Raw genomic sequence first — 23985 nt, forward strand, 5'->3', positions numbered from 1 at the left:
CTACCTGTGGCAGAACCTGTGCTGGCCACTGCCAGCAGCACTGTACACTGCCACAAGTGCTAGCCTTTCCCTCTGGAGCCTCCCCACTGTGCACACGTGCTGTTCGAGGCTGGGCACACATCATGTCCTGCAACATCTCCTGCAGACCTCTGAAATTTAGACTTACACAGGAGATGTCTCCTTGTATCTCTTTGAGGCTGCCTGAGATCCTGCAGTATAGTTTTGCAGAGGATATCAAGCCCACTGTCCTTATCTTGGTTATGGAATCAGCAAATGTAATTTTAGTAATTTGTGTTAAATGCAAATATATTTCTGTTTTTTAACTCTGAAGAGAGATTTTCTTATTGCCTGGGAGCAAACTAGCATGTAGTTTCACTAATTCTACACCAGGAGAATAGATACGGACATATGTCTGGGCAAGAGGCAGACAGACAGACAGGCAGATTTGGTTTTAAGTCTTGAGCAGACCTTAGGCTAGAAATCTGTCATACTAAGTCTGATTACCTTAAGTATTTGTATAGCACTTCTGGTCTTCAAAGTGCTGCGCAAATGATAATTACTAAATAATTGACTGATAGGCCCATGCAAAATGCGCACCTGATTATGTACCTAATTTGATCTCAGTGTTATCATGACTGTGCTCATCCACTGATTACCTGCACATGCAAATGGCCTGTGCTGGCATTGTATGGATGCTGTTCCCAATCAGCTACAGCAGTCAGGATAACAAAGCGAACAATACGTGTTTTCTTTGAAGGTCCCAGCTGCCTGGCTCTCCTTCGGCTCCCCGCTGCCTTCCACAGGGCAGAGTGAGGTGGGGTGGAGGGGGGGGACTTGCCTGGTCGTCCAGGGGCAGCTCGCAGAAGGCAGGGATGTACTTGGCCCACTCCACCAGCACCAGCAGCTGCTGCTTCATGGATTCACACACATCGGAGATGTTGGCAATCTTCTTCCCTCGAATGTCTCCGTTGATCACAGGAACCGGGGATGATATCTGGAAGGAGAGAAGAGGTCCTTCACCTTTCAGTGTCACAGAGGTAACATACACAGGAACATCCCCAGCCCATGGGTCGTGCTGATGCAGACTCCAGCATCAACAATTACTTTTTTCTGTTGCATATCCAGCCTCCAGAATATGTGGCATAACTTATTTAAATTGAGATCAGCTTGGGGATTTGTGAACATGAAATGCTACAGAGCTGAGGTTGTGGATCATCTTGGTAAACTGTCATGTCTTGAATAGACTGGAAAGCACAGAAGAAATGTTTCTAAAGCCAAGGTCTTCCTCCCACTGAACAATGTGCTCAGTCAAGATCCAGGAGGGAACAGACGGGCTTGTGTAGCAGTCAAGCCTCACCAATAGCAAGGACACGTCCACCCAGTGCTGCCGCACAAGCTACTTGGTCCCACCAAGGGGCAGAGAACTGCTCTCCCTTCCACGCTGCTCCAGAGCCAGTGCTTGGCCAGACCTGCCTTGTCTGCTTTTGAGAGGGGACGTGCAGGCTCTGCTTTTCCTTCTGTCTGAGTCAGCATGAGCAGGAGAAGTCTTTGCTGAAGGTAGCTTTGCAGGTCTGACATTGTTTTCTGTGAGCACCGCATCATTAATATTTGACATTACCCACTTTGAAATGCTAAAGACAGACTTTAAAGACAACTGTCTCCCACCTCCCCCCAGCTTTAGGCTCTTTTGGTAAAACTGCGCATGTGCAAAGCTGCCCCCAACACAGGTCACATTTTGTGGTTGCAAAGGCAAATGGGACCATTTCATTTGCAAAGGACAAGCCTGACAGCTCTGCAAGTACTGTCACACAGAGCTGGAAAGAACATCTCCCCCAAACCAGGCACCCAACCTCCTGCTGGGTTCTCATGCATAGCTGCTCACCCAGCTCATCTAAAAATTTGCCCTTAGTCACTACTTTATCCTCATGCTTCTGTAAGCAATTAACTCAACCCCATCGCTGCCCTCCGCCTGCCCTCTCGGCTCTTGTACAGCATCAGCTCTTCCTGTCCTGTTCCTGCCAGCATTTTCAGCTCGGACCCTGCCAGCCTCCCCAAGGAAATAGAGTTCAAATGCCACCTGTATTTTTTTTTTTTTTTTTTCAGGTTGCATTACCTGGAAGCTCTCCAGCTCTCGAGCTATTATTGAATAAATAAGATTGTAAAAATCTCACCATGTATTACCCTAATCAGAGAGCCCGGAAGGCTTAGCAAATAAATAAAGACCTCTGAGTGAGTGACCCGAGATCTCGTAGAAAGCCGCTCCTCAGCAGTATCTTGTTCTAATTAGCTGGCACATAAAAGTTACCAATTACTGTGCTGGAGCCTGCCTTGTTTAATGAGTCTCTCTGTGCTCTGTGGGAGAGCAGGAGCTCCCCTGGATTTGTCCATGGTTGTAGTTTTTATCAGTAGATCCTGCGCACGACTTACATGTGATGCCACTGCAGGACTCGGACTCCTGGAAATGTCCTTCCCTTGTAGATCTGGTAACTTGAGACCCCATTATCTCACACTGCTGGGAGCAGCCCCAATATTATTTTTAGAGAGTATATAAATATATTAGGGCCTGAGCAGGACAAGGTGAGATGTGGGATGAGATTGGATATGCTTCTTGTGTACAGGACTGGCCCATAGCCCTTCTGGCATGTCTCCTCCTCAGGGAAGTGGACCTTACAGCCTGAGCCCTGGCATGGGCATGGCACATCCTGTCCTGGAGCATCTCCCGGGACAGCCTTCAGGGTAACGTGACCCTTGAAGCAAGAAAGAACGTGGACTGTCAATTCAAATCCCTCTTCATTTTCCCCGGGACAGGGAGTGCTGCGCTCCCCAGCTCCCACGAAGAGTGGCAGCTCTTGCCTCCAGCACAGCCCCGTACTCATCACTTGTTCTTGCAGAGAAACCCTCCCTGCAGCCTGTGCACTCCCGTCCCCTCCTGTGTCCTCCCAGATAGTGATGATCTGATGTACACTGTTTGCAATATTCTTTGATTCTTAAATCAGAGTCATGTTTTCAAGTAAACACTCTAGGAAGTAAGGCTTGGCAGTAGGCTTGTGGAAATGGGGAATTTCAAGCAAACGCTGGAAAGACTATCTGCATAAAACAAGCATGAAACTGATTCCTCCTGAAGCTGTGCAGGAAGCCAGAGCCTGAAGTTCCTGACAGAGAAGGGAGGCTGCTCGTGCAAGGCCGGCCCCTTGGCTGGTTTAGGTGGCCGCAGCTGCTGGGATTTCAGTGATTCTTCCAGCAGGCTCTCCAGCCTTCGCGTGCCCCATCAAAGCAGAACAGATTATTGCGTATTATTACAACTGAGTTCTGGACCAAGGAGCATTAAAGGGATGGTTTCAGGTAACAAATGCCTTTGAAAAACCAGTGTTGAGTTGGCAGATAAGTTACTTAGAAAAGAGGTGGTAATTTGAAGACTCAGCTGTTAAATACTCAACCGGCTCTACTGGCCGGATAGTGCCTGATGCTTTTGTACTTTGCCAAAGAAGAAAGGAGACGTACCTGTTGTGCCAGGACTTCTGCCTGCAGTAAGACATTGATGGAGGGCAAGCTGCTGTCTTCGTAACTTGATCTCCGGGTGCTGATTCGGTCCCGTTCATTTTGTACTGCTGCAAGAGAGTATTTTGGCTGAGCTGCAGGTCGTTCGTGGCAGTGCACACCAAAAACTAGCACAGATTTTGGCATTCCCCCTCCTTAGCTGCAGTTTCCCAGCTTCCCTGCCTGGCAGGACAGAGGTGCAGCTGTGTCTGGTTTGGGACGGATGCCTGCCAGACCTGACTACATCTGGTGGTTCTGTTTTCACGTTTGCTTTATGAGGCTTTCCTGGGACGGGGTGGGTTCAGAGCTCAGGCACCTGGTTCAAAGCTTGTAGAGTTCAATGGGAAAGTTTCCTTTCAAAGGAGCTAGCTCTGAGATTTTTGATTTCAAAATATGGGGTCTGAAACGGTGGCCATGCTCACACGTGCAGCCCAACGCTTATGTGTGAGATGGTGGAGTCGAGTATCTGCATGGCATCTTTGTCTGTCCACATGACTTCTGTGAGCTCTGGGAAGCTGTTACACCAGGTAGGTGCAGTTGGAAAACTTCCATCTAAGCTCCAATAAGGAAGGAAGTGCAGAACAGTTCCTCCTTATCTATCCAGAGCAACAGAGCTCTCTCATACCTTATTGTATGGAGACTTCCAGGACTGGTTTGACCCCGATGGCCCTCCCTGCTTGGTCCAGTCCTGAGGACCTGGGCTGTGAGCCTAGAGGTGGCAGCAGCCAGAGCAGGAGCGGCAGTGCTGAGGGGGAGGGTTTGCCTCTCGACCTGCCAGGAGGCCGTGGGCTGGCCGTAACCCACCGCAGCCACGCCAGTCGCAGCCATCTGCTCAAATACGGTATTGATCGATGGCGGGGGAAACAGAACAGTCCCTGCCTTAGGCTGGTGGCTCTCTGGATTGATACGCTCGCCATGTATAAATCCGCCTGATAAAAAGCAATAACGAGGCTGGGCCAGAAGAAAAGCCCTGCAGTCAGCGGCTGTAAATAGGAGCTCTCAAGGTTATGCTGCTTGTTATCAGTAGCAGGCCCCCGAGTTCAGTCACGCCATGATGTTTTCCAAATGTTTGCTCAGTATTAGCTGGTCATGCACCTAATGTAACTTCTATTGAATATTAACAGACAGCAGCAAAGCTCTGGGCATGGGATGAGCAGGCGCTGCAGGGAGAGGAGGATTCCTATGTTCTTCAGGAAAAGTCAAGCCAAGTTCCTTGCGATACCTCATCTCCTTTAACAGGGAAGAAATGTTCCTGCTCAGAGGTGTTCCCGCAGGCTGGTGTTCCTGGGGAAGCTGCCCAGGCACCACTGGTACTTCCCTGTTGTCTTCAAGGACCCCTTTTCTCCTAAGTTTCTCCTCAAGGGGGTGTGAACTGGGGGGAGCACAGGTTTAATTTCTCTACGTGGAACAGCAGGGCCAAATGCTTCCCGGTTGCCCCTTTGCAGACATCAATGGGGTGAGCTCTGCGGGGTGCCAGGCAGCTCCTCTGGGCTGCTCCTGGCAGTTTGTCCCTCGCCAACAGGGCCACCAGTGGGGTGATGAGCAAGGTCACCAGCAGGACTACCAGTGGGGCCACCAACAGGACCACGGCAGCCCCAGGTTTCCTTGCCACGGTGAAAACTCCTGAGAACCAAGCAGGCATAAACAAGGGGTGAATCCTGTCCCGTCGTGTCTGAGTCATGGGGACCTGGAAGGGCTGCAGAGGCGGAGGGGCAGGGAAGTTGGTGGGGTGAGCCTGGGCCATGCAGGGGGGAGGATATCTTTGCTTGTTTCCTATGGACTTAAATAGCCAAGTGCTCCACCTTGTTCTGGGTCCTTTCTGCTGTGGCTGATATGTCAGATAAAAGTAAGCTCTCTGCAGAGGATCAGCAAGAACCTATATGCACATTTGGAAAGAGAGGGGCAAAATGAAAGTTGGACCTTTTCTGGACTCGCTCATTCAGCTGCGGATTTCATGGTGACTCTGGGGCAACAGCACTTAGAGCAGTTTTCCCAAAGTGTTTCCAAATTTCCAGGTCTTTTGGGAGTTTCTGCTTCTCACTGATGCTGAGAAGCATTCCCAAACCGCTCGGATGCCCTGGCTATGTGGGAGCGCCGGTGATGTGGGTGTCAGTGTGAGTGAGGGTGAGCTGAAGAGGTCGGGGTGGGATTTGTGTGTACAACCACGGGCAGTTCTGAGACACAAGTGTGATCCTGCGGCCCTCTCGTGGGCTTGTCTTTGCTGGCGTTTTGAGAGGTGCCCTGAGAAGGGGCCCTGAAACTTAATTTGGGAGTACGCAGGGCCCCCGTGCCGTGCCTTCGTTGGGACGATGGCTGCTTGCAAAGACACCGCATGGGTGGGAGCGGGGCGGGTTGGGCACACGCAGGGCTCACGAGCGGAGGCCAAAACTCTCCCTAAATCCCCCTGTGATGTCTGGATCTGTGCACAGGAGAGCATTGTAGAGGGAAGACAGGGCTAAGCTGTCAGGGACTGGTCTGAGGCTGCGAGGGCTTCCTCAAACGTGCTCGGGGGAGCCACGCCATCACCCACCTTCCTTCTTCATTCCTGCTCGGAAGCACTTCTTAAGCCTGCAGTATCGGCACTGGTTTCTTTTGTCTTTGTCTACCACACACTGCCTGTTAAACCTGGGAAGAAAGAGAGGTGTGAGGAGCAGGAAGACTGAGCCTCAAGGCAGGACAAGAAAAAGCCCCAAACTACAAGATTCGTTCAGAGAAGGTTCCCAGAGGCTCACCCTGAGAAAGGAGCCCCGGTCTGTGCCATTTCCGTGCTTGCGTTAACCTGAGGTTTCTTCTTTGCACTGAACATCTCAGCCCTCTGCTCTACCTCTGGATGTTCAATAAGGATGGGCTAGAGCTGACAGTGGCATGCAGGAGCTCAGGCTGCTGGGCTTACTCACTAACCACAAGGCATAGGATGCTCATGATGGACTGACAAGCCCCAGTGGAGTTAAAAGTGTGAGCCAGGAGGGTCAGAGCCAACTCGGTAACCTCTGTTGTAAGTTAGATGCCAGTTAGAAGGGAAGAAGAATGCATCTATTCTGAACGACAAAAAAAAAGTGTAAAAGGTTGTTCTTGAGCTAGTAAGGTTAAGAAGTGGGGTTAAGTCCCTGCATCTCTCCAGGACTGTGTCTGGGATCCAGGCAGGTTGGTTCTGGCTTCTGGACAGCATTGCTGGCGTGCAAATAACTCTGCAGCCACCTGCACTGCAGAGAGGACTGGGGAAGCAACCAGTTCCTTCCCTCCGCGCTTGTATCACCAAATACATCACACGTGGCAGTGCAAACGCTGATCTCCCATGCGTGTGGCTCTTGCGTGCAGCACAAGCCTGGTGGCCATTTGCAGCATGCATTTCACTTGCAAATTTGCTCAAATTTACTGCGGATTGATGAAGCTTGCAAAATAAAGACAAAGGCGTGCAGGGCTGGGAAAGGGCTCTGTAACTTTTGAAAAGGCTTGTTTCTACCATGCTTTTTAAAGCCCCAAGCTAAGATTTGCCTGAGCGGGTGCCTGAAAGCAGCTTTTTAAGCATTTCTGTAGCACTAGTATAAAAGCCCTGGTCTCCAAAGAACTGGGCACCTTCGCTTTTCCCCTGGAGCTGTGGGGAGGGGCTCCCTGGGCAGCCAGATTCAATAACTCTGGGGTGCAAGCGGTAACGTGCTTCATGTGCGCTCACAAATCAGGGACTTCTTTCTGTCGCTCAGATTTTGGAGTCATGTTGCTCTTCATGGTCTCCAGGTGGCTGTCAGGCCATCAGGAGTAACTGACCCCAAAAGCCCGAGTGATTTCGGCAGTTTGAGCTGAGGATTCCTCGATTTCCCCTGCGACCCTCTCTGTCTCAGTTGCTCAGAGCAGTGAGCGGACAGGTCACAGCCACTGATGGCACGGGAAAGCCGTGGGCTGCCACCAGTGACACCCGAGCAACATGCATGTCTCATCCGCAGAGATGTGCGCGCTACGCTGCCCAGCTTGTCTCCTTAGATGTTCTTTTATCACGTAACAGGCAGTGATAGCATTTTTGGTAGATGGCAGACACACTTTCATCTCATGACGGAGAAGAGATGGGAGGCCACTGAAGTGCCCCCAGGGAGTGAGCGGGGTTTGCACTGCACTCAGAGCACAGAGCAGCAAGGTGCTCAGCCCCTCTAATGAATTCCTCTCCCCTCCCCCCCCCCCCGGACACCACCTTGCTTGCTGGTTGCATCCACGGTTGGCCGCATCCATTTGCAAAGAACACATGCTTTGCCCCTACAGAGCAGGGTAAGACCTCCCAGGGTCTTTCCCCAGTGATCACTGGAGGGCAATCCCAGAGTGAGGGCTGTCTCTGGCCCTTCCCACTGGGGGGTGAGGTCAGGGAAGGTGGTGGAGGATGCAGGGAGGATGAAGAGGAGGAAGGACCATGCTGCTGTGCTCTGAGGGCTGTGGTGCTCAGCTCCTAGGGACTGTTCTGTCTCAGCCACATCACTCCGTCCCCTCTGTCCTTACCTGCAGGAGTACATGTGGTTCTTCCGGACGCTCCTCCTGAAGAAGCCTTTGCAGCCATCGCAGCTGGAAGCCCCGTAATGCTTCCCCGTGGCGCGGTCCCCGCAGATGGCACACAGCGCACTCACCCCGATGCTGTTGGAAGTGTTGAGGTTGGCTGCTTCTGATGGAGACGTGTCTGCTTTGGGAACGACATAGGAAGAAGACAACAGTGAGACAAACGGCCAACATTTCCTAACTCGGTTTCCAGTGAGAGACCTGATTTTTGGAGGAACCAGGCAGCTGCAGGCAGGCTGTGTGGCGTGGGCCAGAGGTGTTTGAGGAGTGGTGGGTGCTCCGAGTCTCTTAAGTCACTGCATTTTGATTGCGAAAAAGCTCCCCGTGCGCCAGGGTGAGAGAGCTTTTCCCAAAGGCCTGACTCCAGTGACGCCTTCAGACAAAGCGGAAACCCATTTGCAGGAGTCACAGAGCAGAGCCAAAATTCCTTGGGGATTTGCAGGCGCTTTGTGCTGCAGTTGTGTGGCCAGAGAAAAAGCTGGCGCAGTGTTAAAGCCGAGGTATTACAGCTCAGGGCGAGCAGCTGATTTATTAGGGAGGTGTTTGTGTTACAGCCCCAAAAGAGCCCAAGACAGCCCTGTGCAGACGCTATTGGAGAAATGAGGTGACCAGCTCTCTTTGCTGAAGAGCTGCTCTGCCAGGCACGGAGCTCCAGCCTGCACAGCGGTTCTTCAGGAGAACAAGACTTTAAGTGCACAACAAACTCAAATGACTTCAGCTGAAAAACTCACGTTGACAAATACTACCTGTGCAAGGAAGGACTGATCGAGCTAACCCCGAAAGAAAGGGTGATGCTATAGCATAGAGGAGGATGTATGCTGGGTATCTTCCAGAGTCTGGTAGCACCACAGCTGAGATTGATGTGTCTTACAGTCCTCACAGACCGAGGGGGACTAGCAATTGCAGGGCTCTTTCAGGAGGATGGGGAATTGCAGCAGCCTCTGTAGGAAAGGACATCTGAAAGGCTTGAAACCATACAAGATCTACACAAAAACCCCTCCAGCAAGCCAAACAAACCTCAAGGCTGAAGGGATCAGCCCTTAATTCAGTTGATCTAATTGTCCCCTCCCATGCACGTTTTCCTGTATCAGCACGGGCACATTCCCCTGCCTCAGTGGAAATCCCGGCTGCAAATGATACCCATGATCTACAAAGCCATAGAAACCTGCTGGGATTTTAATACTTGAGTCAGTTGGTCTCTGGGTTTGGCAGGGATGCAGTGAGCTCTCGCCCAGGAGGGCCACAGCTGCTCCCACTTGGCGCCCAGCAGGAAGGGGGCTGGGTGCTATAAAAAGGCCGGTCCCAACAGGGCTCCCTTTAGCAGCTGGAGCATGGGTGCTGGGGGAGGCTGAGGCAAAGCTGACTGAGGTAGGGCTACAACTTTAGCATTTATTTTGCAGAGACAGGGGTATTGCAGCAGGTGCTGCCCAGCCTCTTCCTGCCATCCCTTGGCACGCCTGGGAGTGGATCCTGTGATCCCCAGCAGTGAGCTGGCACGGGGCACTCTTGAGCCAACACCTCCTCTGGCTCTGGCAGCAGCTTTCATTTCCTTGCCTGCTTTCTGCCTTTCTAATTCCTTGCGTCCCTCCTTTATTTCTTTCCCGAGGCAGTTTGCTGCCTCTCTGTGTCCTAGCCTGGCACACCCTGTCACGCAGCCGCATTTCTGTGCGTGCAGAGCTCCTCTCTCCTCTCCCAAAACCTGAGCTCCTCCTGGGCTCACTCCGGCTGTCTCTCATCCCTGGGAGCAGCTTGTCTCCAAAAGCCTCCTTCCTCCAAACGCATCCCAAAGGCTTGGCTAGATGGAGGTCCTTCCAGAAGGAAAGGTAAATTTCCAGTTTCAGCTAAACATAGGATTTACATGAGCGAGGAAGAGCTGATCTGCCTATAATCTCATTACTTGTGTACCTGTGACAGCCCAGATAAATCCCTTTTTAGCAATATATCATGCTGTAATCGGATGAGCATAGAACAGGAAAAACTGGCACCGTTATCAAAGAAATTACAACATCTTAGTCTAATAGCCAACCGACAATGAAATTATTGCCTAATGGATAATTTTTCCAATTAAGTTTATTTTGTAGTGGCAGAAATGTGGGCCTCTGGCTGCAGCAGGGAAGGGGGTTTAGTGGGGTTGATTTGGAGTTAAGGTAAATAGAGGAAAGAAGAAATCCTACTTAAAATTTGAGTTCTTGCAGTAGAGACTTGTGTTAGGAGGACAGTATCTCCTCGAGACGTCCCCAAGCCTGTCTGAACACGGGATGCGTTTGGTCTGTGACAGCGACAAACTTGGTCACTGCTGAGCAGCCACCTCTGGGCTGGGGCTGCGCAGGGCAGGGGCTGAGCTCTCTGGCGGTCCCCGGCCAGAAAAGGGGGCAGAGGTTTTGGGGGCAGAGGTGCAGGCAGTTGCCGGAGTGCCGAAGCAGCCCTGGAGGTGAGACCTGCCCCTGGTCTGGAGCAGGGCAGAGGGGGAGGAGAGGTACTGGTGCCGCCTGACCCAGCTGACCCATCCACCCCGAGGGTGTATTTCATAGCACACCTGATCTCGTCATATAAAATTGTGGTGTCCCTCTGCCCTGTGGAGCCCTCGGTCCCGGGGGGGGGTGGGGGGGGCTGAGTCACAGCCCCCTGTGCAGGAGCTTCTGCGTGCTGGGTGGGAGAGGGGCACAGAGGGGGAGCAAGACCGGGGCTTTTCCTGGAGGGTCCAGATGGGCTTCAGCAGAGCCGAAGGGGGCTGCTCTCGGCCCTGAGACCACTGGGTGGGTCGCACCAGCCTGGGGAGCGGGGAAGGGGCTGAGACCCAGTGGGGCAGGGGGTTATGGCAGAGCAGAGCCACTTTGGCACCATGGTGTCACGTCCGTGACGGAGCAGAGCTGTGTGCCGGGGAAGACCCACACAGTCTGAGAGGGGAGAGCCCACGCTGGTGGCACAGTCCTCCTGGGACAGGGGTGCCCCGTCAGCCTGGGTGACACAGCAGGCAGGAGGAAAGGGCTTGAGGGGGTCATTTCTGCAGCGTGCTTCGTTTAGTCATTAACCTCATATTTAAAGAGACTTTAGGGGGGACTTGGAGAGGAATCTTCTGTTATCTCTGAGCATTTAATCATCAGGACTCCTTGGTCCCCAAACGGGTGGGCCAGCATTGCAAATCCGGGTGGGCTGTGTGATCCCACCCTCCCGAGGGGATGGGAGCTCTTGTCTGTCCCCACCGGGTCCCCCTGCCCTCTTCCCAGGGGCTGAGCCTCCCAGCCCCACAGGGCTCCCCGGGAAGGGGGTGCCCCCCTGCGCTGCCCGGGGAAGGACCGTGCTGCGGGGGCAGTGCCTCAATCGCTTCTCATGGCGGTTCCCACCCTCGCCAGGCACACATGGCTTTCTGCTCTGGGAAAAACGAGCTCCAGCTGCTGCTGGGGGTGCTGCTCGGCCGTCTGTCCGGTGAGCTGTCAGCAGTGTTTCGCTCGGAAACTTTTGGCTGGTCTTTTGGTTGGGGTGTGGGGGAGGTGAGACACCCCCCTGTGCTCAGCCCCAGCCCCGGTCCCTGGGCTGAATGTCTGGTGGGGACCTCTCATTGCGCCCAGCTCCCTGGCGTGTGCCCGTCCCCAAGGTGTCGGGGCTGCAGGGCACCATCCCGCCTGTGCCGAGCACAGCATTGCTCCGCCACCTCTATTTCTCCCCAGGGGAAGCAGAACCCTCCCAGTGAGCTGCTAGGACCCCATGGCTGACACCCCCGCCGAGCCCCAGCCCTCCCCGGGAGCATTTCGGTGGCCGCCCCAGCGAATTCTCCTCCTGCAGCCCCCGGCTCATCCCACCACAGTGGAGAGGAGAAGACGAAAGGGACTTACCGTTGCCCATAGCCAGCACCTGCATGTTCTCAAACTCCAGAGTGGTATACGCCGGGTCTAACGCTGCGCTATAATCTGCCATCTCCATGTCTATTAGGGCTTTGGAAAGGCGCATTATCATCAGCAAACACGGGCCAGATTGTACCGATTCCCTTGTCCGAAGCTATTGGCCCTTCTGCCTCCCTCTGCCTTCACTGCGTCCCCTATCTGTTGTCTTTTATTTCAAATATTTCTCTGAAAGGATTTGCTGAGCCTCAAGGCCTATACTCCCCAGAGGGGTGGAGGCAGGAGGCAGGGGGTTAATCTTTAATCATCTCACCCACTGCCGAATGCTGCTAAGCTGTTTGGTGGTTGTTTTTTTTTTTTTTTTTTTTTGGTGGAGCAGCAGTGATTCTTGTTGACTGTTTATTATTGAATCTCGAGGTGCTTTGCCGATCTCGGCTCCCAGGCGCAGGCAGGACCGCGGGAGCAGGCGCTCGCCGCCCAGGGAACACCTTCCCGGGCTATTGACCTTGATGCTGGGCTGCCGGTGTCGGTCTTAATTGTACCTGGGGTGGAAAACTTGGAAAAACCCCCGCTGGGAGAACAAGGTTGCTCTTCACTTCTGTCATTGCCTTTCCCTCTCCACCGTTGGTTGCCTTCTCCCCCCCCCCCCCCCCAGATTTTCTCTTCTCTCTCTCCCTCCCTCCCTCCCACACCTTTTCCTTTTTCTCCCTCCCTGTCAGAGAAGGTCATTGCCTGCCTGGCAATTTACACATTGCTATGCAAAGTAACGACATACAACTCCTTTTACTTCCCTATAAACTGAGTTTTACAGGGGCTGGATGCCCTATAAACAGATCCCACTCTGCAGCCGTGCCCAAATGGCAAATGGGGTTGGGGGTGGCACGGCTGTCCTGGGCATCGCTGGGGCTGCTCCTGAACCGCTGCCAGAGCCACGCTGTGCCGGACAACCCCCGACCTCGGGTTTTGACTGACGTCTTAAACTTTTCACTAGGCATTTTACAATGCAGCAGAGCTTTACTCTGCGGCGAAATTTTTCCTTCTGCAGGTGCCAGCTCTCTGCTGCCAGCACCAATGGTGGCTCTGCCACCTCGGCCTGACCCGGGGTCCCACCCGCTGGGACTGGGCAGGGGGGACCGGAGCGAGCGGCAGAGCTGCCTGTGCTCTCCTTGCTAACCTGGGCCCTCTCCTCCCTAGCTGACCCTGGGAACATCGCTCCTCCACTTCAGACAGGACTGAGATGCTTCAGTGTAATTGCAAGATCAACGAGTGGGAATGTAATCAATCACTGAACGGCATCGGCTGGATGGCGCAAGACAGCAGCAATTAATGGTTTGGTATCAGCTCGCTCTGCGTTGAAAACATCCCCATGATTTCGCAACCAGCAGCGGGTGACTGACTCCACAGGCTGCTGATTTGGGCCACCAGCTGGCTTGTATTTGTGCTTCCCAGGCACCCCAATGCAGCCCCGGCCCCGCTGGCGCCCCAAGCCGCCCTGGCCATGGTGGCATCACTGTCACAACATGACACCGAGGTCTCTGGCTCCACACCAGCACGTGCAGCGATGCTAGTGACGATTTGCTGTTCACATTTTGGGAGAACAAGGGTTTGTTGAAGCAGCCCTTGCTCCTCGAAACTATGACCTACGCAGCACTGCCAAACAGCTCTTCTACCCGAAGGCTACAGGTAAGCAGGAGCGGAGCTGAGCACAGGGGACAGCCCCTGCTTTCTCACCTGGGACTGGTGATAAACAACCCTGTGCTGTAGGGAACACAATCATCCGGTCTGTGCTCCCAGGAGAGGGGCCAGAGGTCTCCGCACTCACGTGCCAGTGGCTCTTCCCTTCAGCAGGAGCAGTCCTGAGCCAAAAATTGTTTTTACAATGCGCACAGCGGGGTGGGGATGCTCAGGTAGGGCACAGCTCCCTCCGTGGCCTCGTCCCAGGGACCTCCGTCCCAATCCTGGCCGGGCCACGGTGATCCCTTTGATTAGATAAATGCTACAGACACTAGGTCAAATATGTGCAGGATTTGCCACAGCGTCTAGTAAAATATCGTAAAAGCATGACCCGTTTTGCTCTGCTCAGCAAAACAGACCTTTTGCTTAAATAGCCTGCTGAGCAAGGAAGGCTGCAAAGGCCGTTCGCTCCCCGGGCGGGTGGGAGGGATTAAGAGGGCCAGGAATGGAAATCGGAGAGGCAGCGTGTGCGGGAGAGCGGCAGATAAGGAGCGGGGAAGTTTGGAGAGCATTAGGTGGCTCACGAGGCCGGGACTGCCAATGGGACGTGGCGCTTTCCGCCCCGGGGTTGTGTTGACCATCATTTTTTCACTACCGGTGTTCTCTGTCGGTCACTTGTCTCGGGGTGGAGGTCGAGGACCAGACCAGCCAAGGACACCCTGTGCTTCCTTTGCCCTGGAGATGGGCTCATGATGGAAAAGCGTCGGCTGCTCCCTGGGCAGGGTCTGCTGCAGGAGATGGATGTTCTGCCTGGGGAGTCCTTGTCTCCCCGTGACATCCCTGCGTGGTGGGTTTGGGGACAGCTTGGCCATGTAGTCATGGCCTGTACTTACTAACAGGACCCCTGCAGCTGCTTTAGGTTGGAGATGTTCAAGTCAGCAGCTGGTTGTGGGGCTGATTCAAACTCTTCTGTCCTGCGGAAGATGTTTTGTCACTTTTATTTCAGAGAGAGACGACTCATAGCTGGCAAACCCCCACTGGTGGGCAAAGGCTGTTCCCAGCCCAGGTGCTCAGGGGAAGCTGAGCTTTCAGGCCCTCTCTTTTCTCCTCCCATCCCATATTTTCTGTGCCCTCCACCCACCATTTCCTATGCCAGGAGATGGCTGCAAAGGAGACCATGACAGCTCCAGGGCATGAAGTGTTCTGCACCAAGAGATTATTTAATTTTTATCTGTTTAGCAGTAAATCCTTTCCCGTGCTGGCATATCATGCCACTAATTCTGCCTTATCTATAGATCTCTGATGGGCAAATTCATCCAAAGCAAAAGGGGATTCCCTGAAAATAAGATCTATGCTTCTCAATAAATGAGGACCAGGAATAAAGTATCTAATAGAGCATTTATGGTAGGGATGCCATCAGCTACCATGCTTGCTAGCTCTTCACGTCAAGTGGGTTGAACAGAGTTTTGTAGGATCAAAGGATAACAGGTTGGAAGGGACCTCGGGGTCTTTGCACCAACCTCCTGCTGGAAGCAGGGCCAGCTGTGAGAGGAGCATGGGTTGCTTAGGGCTTTATCCAGCTGGGTCTTGGACACCTCCAAGGGTGGAGACCACGCAACCTCTCCAGACAGCTGATGCTTGACTGTCCTTGCAGTGAATAAGTTTATCCTTAGACTCTGTCTGAACCTCCCTTATTTCTGTTTTTATGCCTGTTGATCTCCTCCCTCCACACGCCCTGGGAGGAGCCTGGCCCCATCTTCTCGATGTCCTCCATGGGACAGGGTTACGCTTGATGTCCTCCATGAACCACAGGGTTATGCCCCTGTGGCTCCTGCTGGCCCATTTCTCCAGCCTGCCCTCCAGTGTATCGACCGGACCCCCCAGTCTGGAGTTGCCTGTGGACATTCTGAGCACGGACAGTGGTCAGGCAGTAGCTGGGAGCATGGGACCCTCCTGCCCTTTGCTTTTCTCTCTCACAGCTCTGCACTCTGAAGAAATCCCTGGCAGAAACACCAGTGCCCAGAGCCAGCAAGGACCAACCTTGTCCGACATCAGCGATGCCACCGCTGCCTGTTGCAGCCCCGACTCCTGGTCACTCCTTCCATGTCACTTGCAGCTCTAAGGCCGCTGCGGGGATGGAGTGGCTTTTTCTTGGCATGCAAGTGAAGCAGAGGTGGGGTTGGGTCTGAAAGCTCTCCAGAGCAGGAAAGCCCTGAACAAGGCTGGCGTCCCTGCTCAGCCACCACTGTTTGGCCGAGCAAGCTATTGGGGAAGCACAAAGCCCAGTTATGAGACAAAGAACAAAAGTCCCAGGGGAACGTCGCCAGCGTAGTCATCTCCACACATGCAAAGGTCCCTTCTGCTTTTTTTTTTTTTTTTTTTTTTCCCCTTTGAAATTTCAAATTCCAGTTTGTGGACAAAGTCCTGCCTATCTGAGAATATAGATCTCCGACCACTGACCAAACTCCACTCCAAGCAGTCCCGAGGGCTGCTTTTCCCCTTGCCCACGGATGCCTCCACTCAGTTCCCAGATCTGTCGGGATCACAATGAAACTTTTGCACCGGAGCAGAGCGTTCATCTGCGCACAAACCAGATTTTGCACGTTTCAACCTTAACCTTAACCAGCAGCTCCCTTTCTCCACGTGAAATGGGAAGGACCATCGGGCATAACCAGGTAGGAGCCTTATCACTTCCAATTCATTTGGGCAGCCATTGCAGATAGAAAATGAGAAGGAGAAACAAGGGCTTCTGTTGTGCTTATACCAGCAATTTTAGCTCATCATTTAAATTAGGGAAGGGGGGGGAAGGCAGCTTCAGAGAGGATGGAAAACGAGAGGGAACATGAGCTCTTGGAGGCAGAGCCACTCCGTATGGTTAACTGATAACTCCAATTTGCCTCTTCCCTCTCATCTTTTCTGATTCTCCTGATTAAGCTCCACTATTCTCATGCTAATCATTTCTTGACCTGTTTATTCTGCATTAAAAAATTAACAGAGAGCAGTTTACTGCATGACTTGCTCACACAGAACAGCTACAGATTAGCAGGGAGGCTTTAAGCCTCTGTGCAAGGCTTGTGGGTCTGGCAGCCAGTCTGCACAGCTCGAGGATGAGGGTTTTTTTCCTGTTTTTGAAGAACAGCTTTTTCTAAAGTCAATATAAATCCCCCTCCCTTCATGCCTTAGGTATATTTGCTCTGCGGCTATTTCCAAATGGGAAAGATAAAGCCAAGGGCTCGTGTTTTGTCAGACTTTTTGTAAACAGGGATATTTAGGCCATGCTATCAAACCCCTCTGCCTTCTGCCTCGGCGTGCCGTGACTCCGGAGCGGAGTTGTCCCTGCGTTAATAAGCAGCTCCAAGGAATTTGGCCGGGGCTGGGGGGCTGCAGGTCAGTGTAGCTGAAACAAGCCCCCAGTTCAAGCGGTGGTTCTGTGCCTCTGCTCTGGGCAATCATATGATGGACACACAGATGGGGGTCTGCTCCCGTGTCCGCCCCCAGCAGCAGTGAGAAGCCTCCAGGAAAACTGATGATTCAGCAGATGTTGTTTTGGGTCTGTTTGCCCCTTGCCACTGCCTGCGGCACATCCCTGCCCCACCAAAATACTTTGTGGAGGTGAACCAGAAAGATCCACCACCTCCATCCAGGGGAGGTGGATCAAAAAGATCCAGCCCCAAGAGGCAGGAGGTGACCACAGCCGCGTGCCAGGCCCATGCCCGGGCGAAGACACAGGCATTTTATTGTTCTGTTCAACAACAAATTGCTCTTGGTGATCTATTTTCCCCTGCGCTGAAGCGCCTGTCGCTGTGGTTGGGACAGATGCTGTTTGGAGCTGGGGGCGATGCCTGAGCAGACCCCGGACACGCTGTCGCTGGTGAGCTTGTGACATGTGGTGGCACCCTGGGCTCCCCACCCCAGCTAAGGGTGACAGCGGCAGCTTCACCGCAACCTCAGGCTGTTTCTCACCAATACTGGTTATCAAAAAGTGGCCAAACCAACCAGAACCGTCCGGGCCCCTGGGCCATAAAATCACCGTATGGAGAATCAAGGCAGTTTTTGGACATGGGAAGAGACACTTCAAGCGAGGGAGCAGACTCTGCTTGAACGCCTCTCCAAAAGCAACATGTGCATTTCGGCCAAAGCTGGGATGGATGTTGGAGCTGGAGGCAATTATTGGAGCTAAAATAAATAGCCACTCTGTACAAGCGGTAGGGAAAGAACTACAAACATGGGGACAGACAGACCATTTCAGCATACACCGCTCTAGCGATAACACTGTGCGTGCCTTTCATCCCAGGACCAGAAAGGGGTTTATTATCCTGCCTAACAAAGGCTCTGAACGCTCGAGGAAGTAATTATTAGTACCCTTGGGAGCTGTTGTTTTGCAAGGACAATGAGTTGGAGCTGCTCTCAGAAGGGCAGCTGAGACCAAAAATGCCAATGCATTTGCTGGCGTGTGTTTGCAATCACTCCGGCTGCGTTGCAGCCCTCGAAAACAGCATCTGTCCTCTGGGACCTGCAAGTCGGCACTTGTGACTCTGGAAATCTGGCTGCTGTGTTTCTACACAAAATCACGCAATGAGCCCAAGACCAAGCAAGGAAGAGGAATTGCTGGAGTCGTCTCCTTCCATTACACCACAGGCTGCAACTTGGCCCAAGCTACAGCTCCCACCGCTGATCCTGCTTGCCCCATCCAAACCCTACACTACGAGCCTCGTACTCCATCCAAACCCCAACCCAATGGAGACCCAGACGCTTTCCAGCAAAACACTCTTCTGCCTATTTGGGAGGAAATCCAGAAAAACTCTTGACTTTGCCACGTGCTGGTCCAGATTCACTGTCTACACTGGCAGATGCCCAGCTTGAATCCAGTGGTTTAAGCCCCGTTTAAATGGGGGGGCAGAAGCCACGGGGAAGCAGCAGCGCTGGAGAGAGGGTTTGCTGCCAGCAACACGCACTTACTGCCTTCCGTGCCTCGCCAGCTCACGCGGTTAGCGTGCAGGGTTCTCAGCAGTCCACATCTGGATGTGCAGAGAACTTGTTTAGCAGGTGGATATGATCCCTTTGGAACTGAAATAATCTTGCTGCTTCCCAGGGAAAAGAACCCTACTGAGCTCGCAGTCTGGCAGGCAAGCGAGTCTCTCCCTTCACCCCTGCCAGCTCTTTGCAGGGCTTTTAGGTTTCATTGACTTTATACGTTCTTTATACACACACGAAACAGCCCCCGAATCGTTCCAGCTGGTGGAGCAATAGGTGGAGGAGGAGAACAGCCAAAATCAACAGAGGTTACAAAGCAAGTTTTGCTTCTTTTAAAATTTCTTTTCTCTTTTTTTGCGAAGGTGGATGCATCAGCAAGCCATGCCTGGAAGTGCTCTCTAGTTGCGGCTGGGGCTCTCGGGATGGGGCCTCGCTAGAAAATAAGGCAAAAGACTGCAAAGCTGTTGGGGGTGTGGAGGGAGAGCTGCAGCGGGGTGAGGGTGGCGGGGGGACGGTCTGAGCCCATGTCAAGGGCAAAAAGCATCTTCCTGAACCCAACAGCCGTGGGCTGCTCCGGCTGCCCCCCTCCTGCCCCGGGCTGGCCGGTGGGGTCAGCCCCGGCTGGGGAGCTGAGCTTTGGGGGAGCTGAGCTTTGGGGGAGCATCTCGGGGAAAGGCCACATGTGTGTCTGATGGACACACAAGGAAGGCGGAAGGCTGCCGTAGGTGGGAGCACTGGTCAAGTCTGAAATGGGGAAGGTAGGCTGGGCATGGAACAAAATAAGGAGAAAGAGAAAGAAAAAAAAAAAGTGTTAAGTTAAAATTTGAGATATTCTGGTTTCTGGAGTCAGAAGGAAACCAGTTGGTGCAAAATGCTTTTTCTCTGCAGGAGCGTGCAGAGTGCCTGAACAGCCTGTCTTGTCCCCAGCGTCCTCAATCGGCAGAGCACAGCGAGTACCAGAGGGGTAAGTTGGAGGAAACAGTACTCAGGAGCTCCACATCCTGCAGCTTCGCACCCCTGCGGCCCGTGGCCACCACAGCACTCTTCTGTGCGACACAGCCGTCCTGTCTACTGCCACGGAAGTGAAAAACCACAGCAGAAAGCCAGGTATGGGAACATCGGAGCTTTCCATATGCCAGGTTTGTTGCACGGGGGACGGCAAGGGGAGGGGATCGCATGTCTCCACAGTCCCATAAACCCACGGCCAGGACGCTGCAGAGCCAACCGCCTGGCTTCTGGCTAACTGCTAATTAGCCTTTGAGTATTCGACCTATGTCTCCAAGACAGCATAACACCATTATTTGTCCCTTTACACTCCTGCAGGGCCCAGTACCATTGGCCTCTTGTATCATAAAGAAATTAAAATATATTATGACCATAAACGACATCATTTGAGGAAACGAACCACTTCTAGTAAACGTATCATGGGACGCCGAAGCCATGAACTTTTCTAAATCAATCACCAGCTGATAAAGAGCGCAGGTATTTGCTGGGAGCAGCTCCCAGCACGTGGCTCCCAGCGCGGCGCTGACGTGGGGAGCTCGTCCCGCGGGATGGTGGCTCGAGGTGCAGACTGCCCCAGGAGGCACAAACCCCACCGCCAGCGCAAGCCCTGCCTGGCGGGGGATCGCTCAGCAGGAGGAGCCCCAGGATTTTTGCTGTGCGCCGGGGTTGTGTGGTGTGGTGTTCTGTGGATGAGGCTTTGCGAGGCGCAGCACTCCGGGGCTGGGGGGATGCTCGACACATGTCTGAGTGCCTGCAGCCTCCCCCCTGCAGCACCCCGAGCCCGGCCAGCCTCCTCGCTGCCTCGCCTCCGCGCCGGGGTCCCCCGTGGCTGCTGGGGCCGAGGGGCTGAGCACAGGGCTGGCCAGGGGAGGACCCAAAAAGCCTTTCTAGTAAGAGCTCAGTGCAGCCGGTAAGGTTTGCATTGAAACTGGTTTTCTCTTAGTAGCTTTTAAGCTTTCATTATGAGGGCTGGGTAAGTCCTGCCGCAGACCCCTTTGGCTAAGGAGCGGGCAGGACTGAAAGTTGCACTGCACACTGGCAGGATCTGTCCCCAGGCAGTAAAGCCAGAGCCGCCAGACCCCGGGAACTGGGCTGAGAACGATCAATTCATTTCCCAAATGGTGTGGGCCAGTCACCAGGGTGTCTGTGGGACACCAGCTCGGCTCCACCACCTCTTTCCTCAGGGGGTCACAGCACCCACTCCACCGTGCCGCCCGCGTTGGGGTGTCTCTCTGCCCCAGAACTGAGGTGGGGTGTCTCTGTGCCCCAGAACTGAGCTTGGGGACATTAGCCACCCCCAAACCTGGCATGTTCGCTCTGCGCAAAGCAAAACAGAAACCAGAGACTTGGGGCTCCCCTCAGATGGGGACCAGCAGTACATATGTGGGGGATGAGCGTATTTTGGCTGCCCCAAAACCCCATGGGCAAGGTTGCCAATGCCCTTCGGTCACAGAACCTCCGCAGCGCTGTTGGCTACGCAGCTCCTTCTCTCCCCGCTGCGAGTGCCGGGGGGGAGCGCGGGGGGTACCTGGTGTTTCCTGGAGCAGGTCGTATCTGCTGCCATTCATCTTCCAGGGACGCTCAGCTCTGCGGGCAGAGCTACGGGAGTCTCGCCCTCGGACGGGGCCGTCCAGCCGGCGAGACCCCGGCGGGCTGCGGGGCACGAGCCATGCCCGGGAGCTGGCTGCGGTGCGGCGGCAGGGACCGGCTAATCCCTTAATGCTGGTCACAATGAGATTTGATGGGGAGCAGGAGTTTGTGCCGCAGAGCCACAGGTTTTAAAGGGTTCTGGCCACTACCCGGGGGGGAATTATAAGGTGGCTCCAGGTTTGCGCCCCGGTGCCGGTCCCCTCAGCGATGCCCACAGCTTTCTGGGCCACCTTTCCGAGGTGCCCTCACCCTGGCCTCTGGCCTGCTGCTGCGTGTCTGTGGGGCAGGGGGCTGCACATGCAGCTCTAGAGGCTGCTCCAGAAAGCGTGCCTTGGTGCGTTAAACATGGGGAGCGGGTCTGACTCCCTCTCCGGGGAGAGGCTGGCAGCTTTCACTTTAAAATGTTTCTATATAAATACCCAGAGCAGCCTATCCCTGAGAAACAACCTTTGTTTCCCCTCCCGGCTGCCATCCCGACATGCGGGGACGGCAGAAGCGAGGATGAAGCAGGGCAGCAGGCAGGAGCCGCACACGTGGTGCTCCCCGTCTTTGGGCAGCCCCGAGCTTTGTGCCCTGCAGAGCCCGCAGAGCATCTCCAGTGGCTCAAACCACCCCGGGGGCGTCACTGCCGGAGTTTGCCCATGGCTCCCCGGGGAACCTGCCTGCTCTGTGCCTCTCCCATCCCCTCCCAAGGAAACTGGGACCTGGAAAACTCTCAGGGCTGAGATTTCTTAATCGATTGTCCACATTGGTGCTGTCGATGGGGAATCCAGGAGATTTCGGCTAGTGCCTTGCAGGCAAGCCTGGCAGGAAGAAAAGGGATTTTCCAACTGCTGGGCTGTAGGAAACCCCTCTCTGCCACCACAACACTGCACTCTCTGCTTTTTTTCTTTTTTTTTTTTTTTTTTTTTTTTTCTTCTGGAGATGAAGCCTCTGTGACACTCTCGTGTTGACTCGCTTGGCCCCAGTCCAGAGGGGAGCGCGGAGGCTGCTGAGCACTGAGCTTTTTCTCCTGGGCAGGGAGTGTGTGCTGGCATGTGTGTCCCTGCTTAGCCAGGAGGAGGAAAATTAGGTGAGGGGGTAGAGTGGCCCTTCACTGGGTTTTCACAGGTGCCGAGCAATTAATTGAACGCAGAGAGGGAGAACGGGGCGCCTTTGCAATGCAGCCCTGTGCTGCACGGCCGTGGCCCTGACCATGGTGGGGAGCGCGCGTGGCCTCGCGCAGCCCCTCTGCCCGGAGGAACTGACCGCAGGGCCAAGCCCGTCTGAAACACCCGTTTTCCTGCACTTGCCTTCCTCCTCAGATGGCTTTCCTCTCCCCCAGCGCCCCTCTGCTTTCACTGTGCCAAGGAGGAGAGAGTTCGTTCCTGCCCTCCAGAGACATGGGACCCCAAGCACCATCTCAAAGGCACAAGTCTAACGGAGCAAAACCGTTCCTAAACAGTTCCCGTCCTGCCCCCTGAGCCTCCGCTGCCAGCCCGCACCGCTGGGGTTTGTTCGAATTAGTTTGGAGCGCACACGGCTCCCAGCAGCTTCCAGAAAGCTCCTGACGGATCGGGGATGGGGAATGACCCAGTGGGTCCCTGCCTCGGCTCCGTGCCCTGGAAGGGGAGTGCTGGCGATGGGGCAGATGCCCAGCGTGCCCATGCAGGGCCAGGAGAAGCATCGAGAGCAGGACTGGGTCTGAACTGGGCATAACCCCATGACACCTCCCTTCACCCCTCTGTTTCCTCATCAGTTTTAACGCCCGTAAAAGGGAAACACACCCAGGTCAACAGAGGTTTCTCCCAGGTGGTGGCGGTCCCTGGGCACACACCCATGGACGAGCCATGGGCAGCACCCAGCTCTGCTTTCACCAGGGTCTCCATGAGGTGGCAAAGCCACCGCCTCTGTCCCGCCACTGTTTAGTCCTTGAAGGCAGCAGACTCCAGGCAGGGGAGCAGCCAGAGCTGTGCCCATCGGTGCCTTCTCTGCTCCCCGCTGCGGCAGCATCCTGACCGGGCTGAGCCTGCTCATCCTCTGGACAGGACCTGATCCTGCTCACGAGCCATGGTGACTGCAAACGAGAGGCCACACAGCGAGCTGGATGGGGACCCACAGCACAGGCAGGTTTTTTTCCACGGGGATGTTGCTTTTTTATGCCTTCTGCTGAGCCCCGCAGTGTTGCCCTGTCCATTGACCTGACAGCCTGCTCAGCCTCACAGTCCATAGCCAAATTTCCTTGGGCGACGTTAGCACCAGTGAATCCTCTTCCCAGGCTGGGCTGCTGCTTTTCACTGGGGGCGGTGACATGGACCCTGCCATCCCGATGGACATGATGGGTGGGATGCAGGACTTGCCCGGTAGGCTGGAAGCGGTGGGCAGGCTGGCGCACTGGAGATGAGGAGCAGCAGCAGCAGCTTTTATCACAGGGCGTCAAGGCTTTGGGGACCGTGTGGCAAAATGACAAGCGTCCCCTGGGAGCAGCGGGGGGGAGAAGTGGCCGAGCGGGTCAGGAGGAGCCAGGCTCTGCAGTCTCCATGAATGGTGCTGGGCCATAAACGCGGAGCGGTGGCTGTTGTTTATGTGTCGGCAAACACATCGAGTGGGCTCGACTATTGATTCTGACTGTATAAGAGAGTGTTGTGGCACTTGTTCAGGTTTGCGCTGGTTTTACAGCTCTTGTTCTGAGAAGTGCCCATGTATTTGGTTTTGCTCCTTCCTTCAGGTCTATCTGTTGACATTGGCTCTCTTAACCAGAGCGTTGGGCCACGCCAGGAAGCTGAGTGTA

The 23985-nt window shown here is 54.2% G+C and overlaps 1 protein-coding gene across 3 annotated transcripts in view; it reads right to left on the reverse strand.

Annotated features, from left to right (window-relative positions):
* HNF4A (hepatocyte nuclear factor 4 alpha) overlaps window positions 1–23985 on the reverse strand; it is a gene marked incomplete at both ends in the record, with an annotated part of 35277 nt that overhangs the window by 5277 nt on the left and 6015 nt on the right. Inside the window, 5 exons of one of the 3 annotated variants that reach the window (XM_082491078.1) lie at window positions 839–994; window positions 3502–3608; window positions 6068–6162; window positions 8020–8194; window positions 11907–12027. In XM_082491078.1, the coding sequence (XP_082347204.1) occupies window positions 839–994; window positions 3502–3608; window positions 6068–6162; window positions 8020–8194; window positions 11907–12027 (654 nt within the window). Of the gene's footprint in view, window positions 1–838; window positions 995–3501; window positions 3609–6067; window positions 6163–8019; window positions 8198–11906; window positions 12028–23985 lie in introns of those variants that run through there. The other 2 variants (XM_082491079.1, XM_082491080.1) reach the window with 2 other exon arrangements.

The sequence above is a fragment of the Vanellus vanellus genome (genome assembly GCF_965231255.1).
Source record: "Vanellus vanellus genome assembly, chromosome: 15".
Lineage (NCBI taxonomy): Eukaryota > Metazoa > Chordata > Aves > Charadriiformes > Charadriidae > Vanellus > Vanellus vanellus.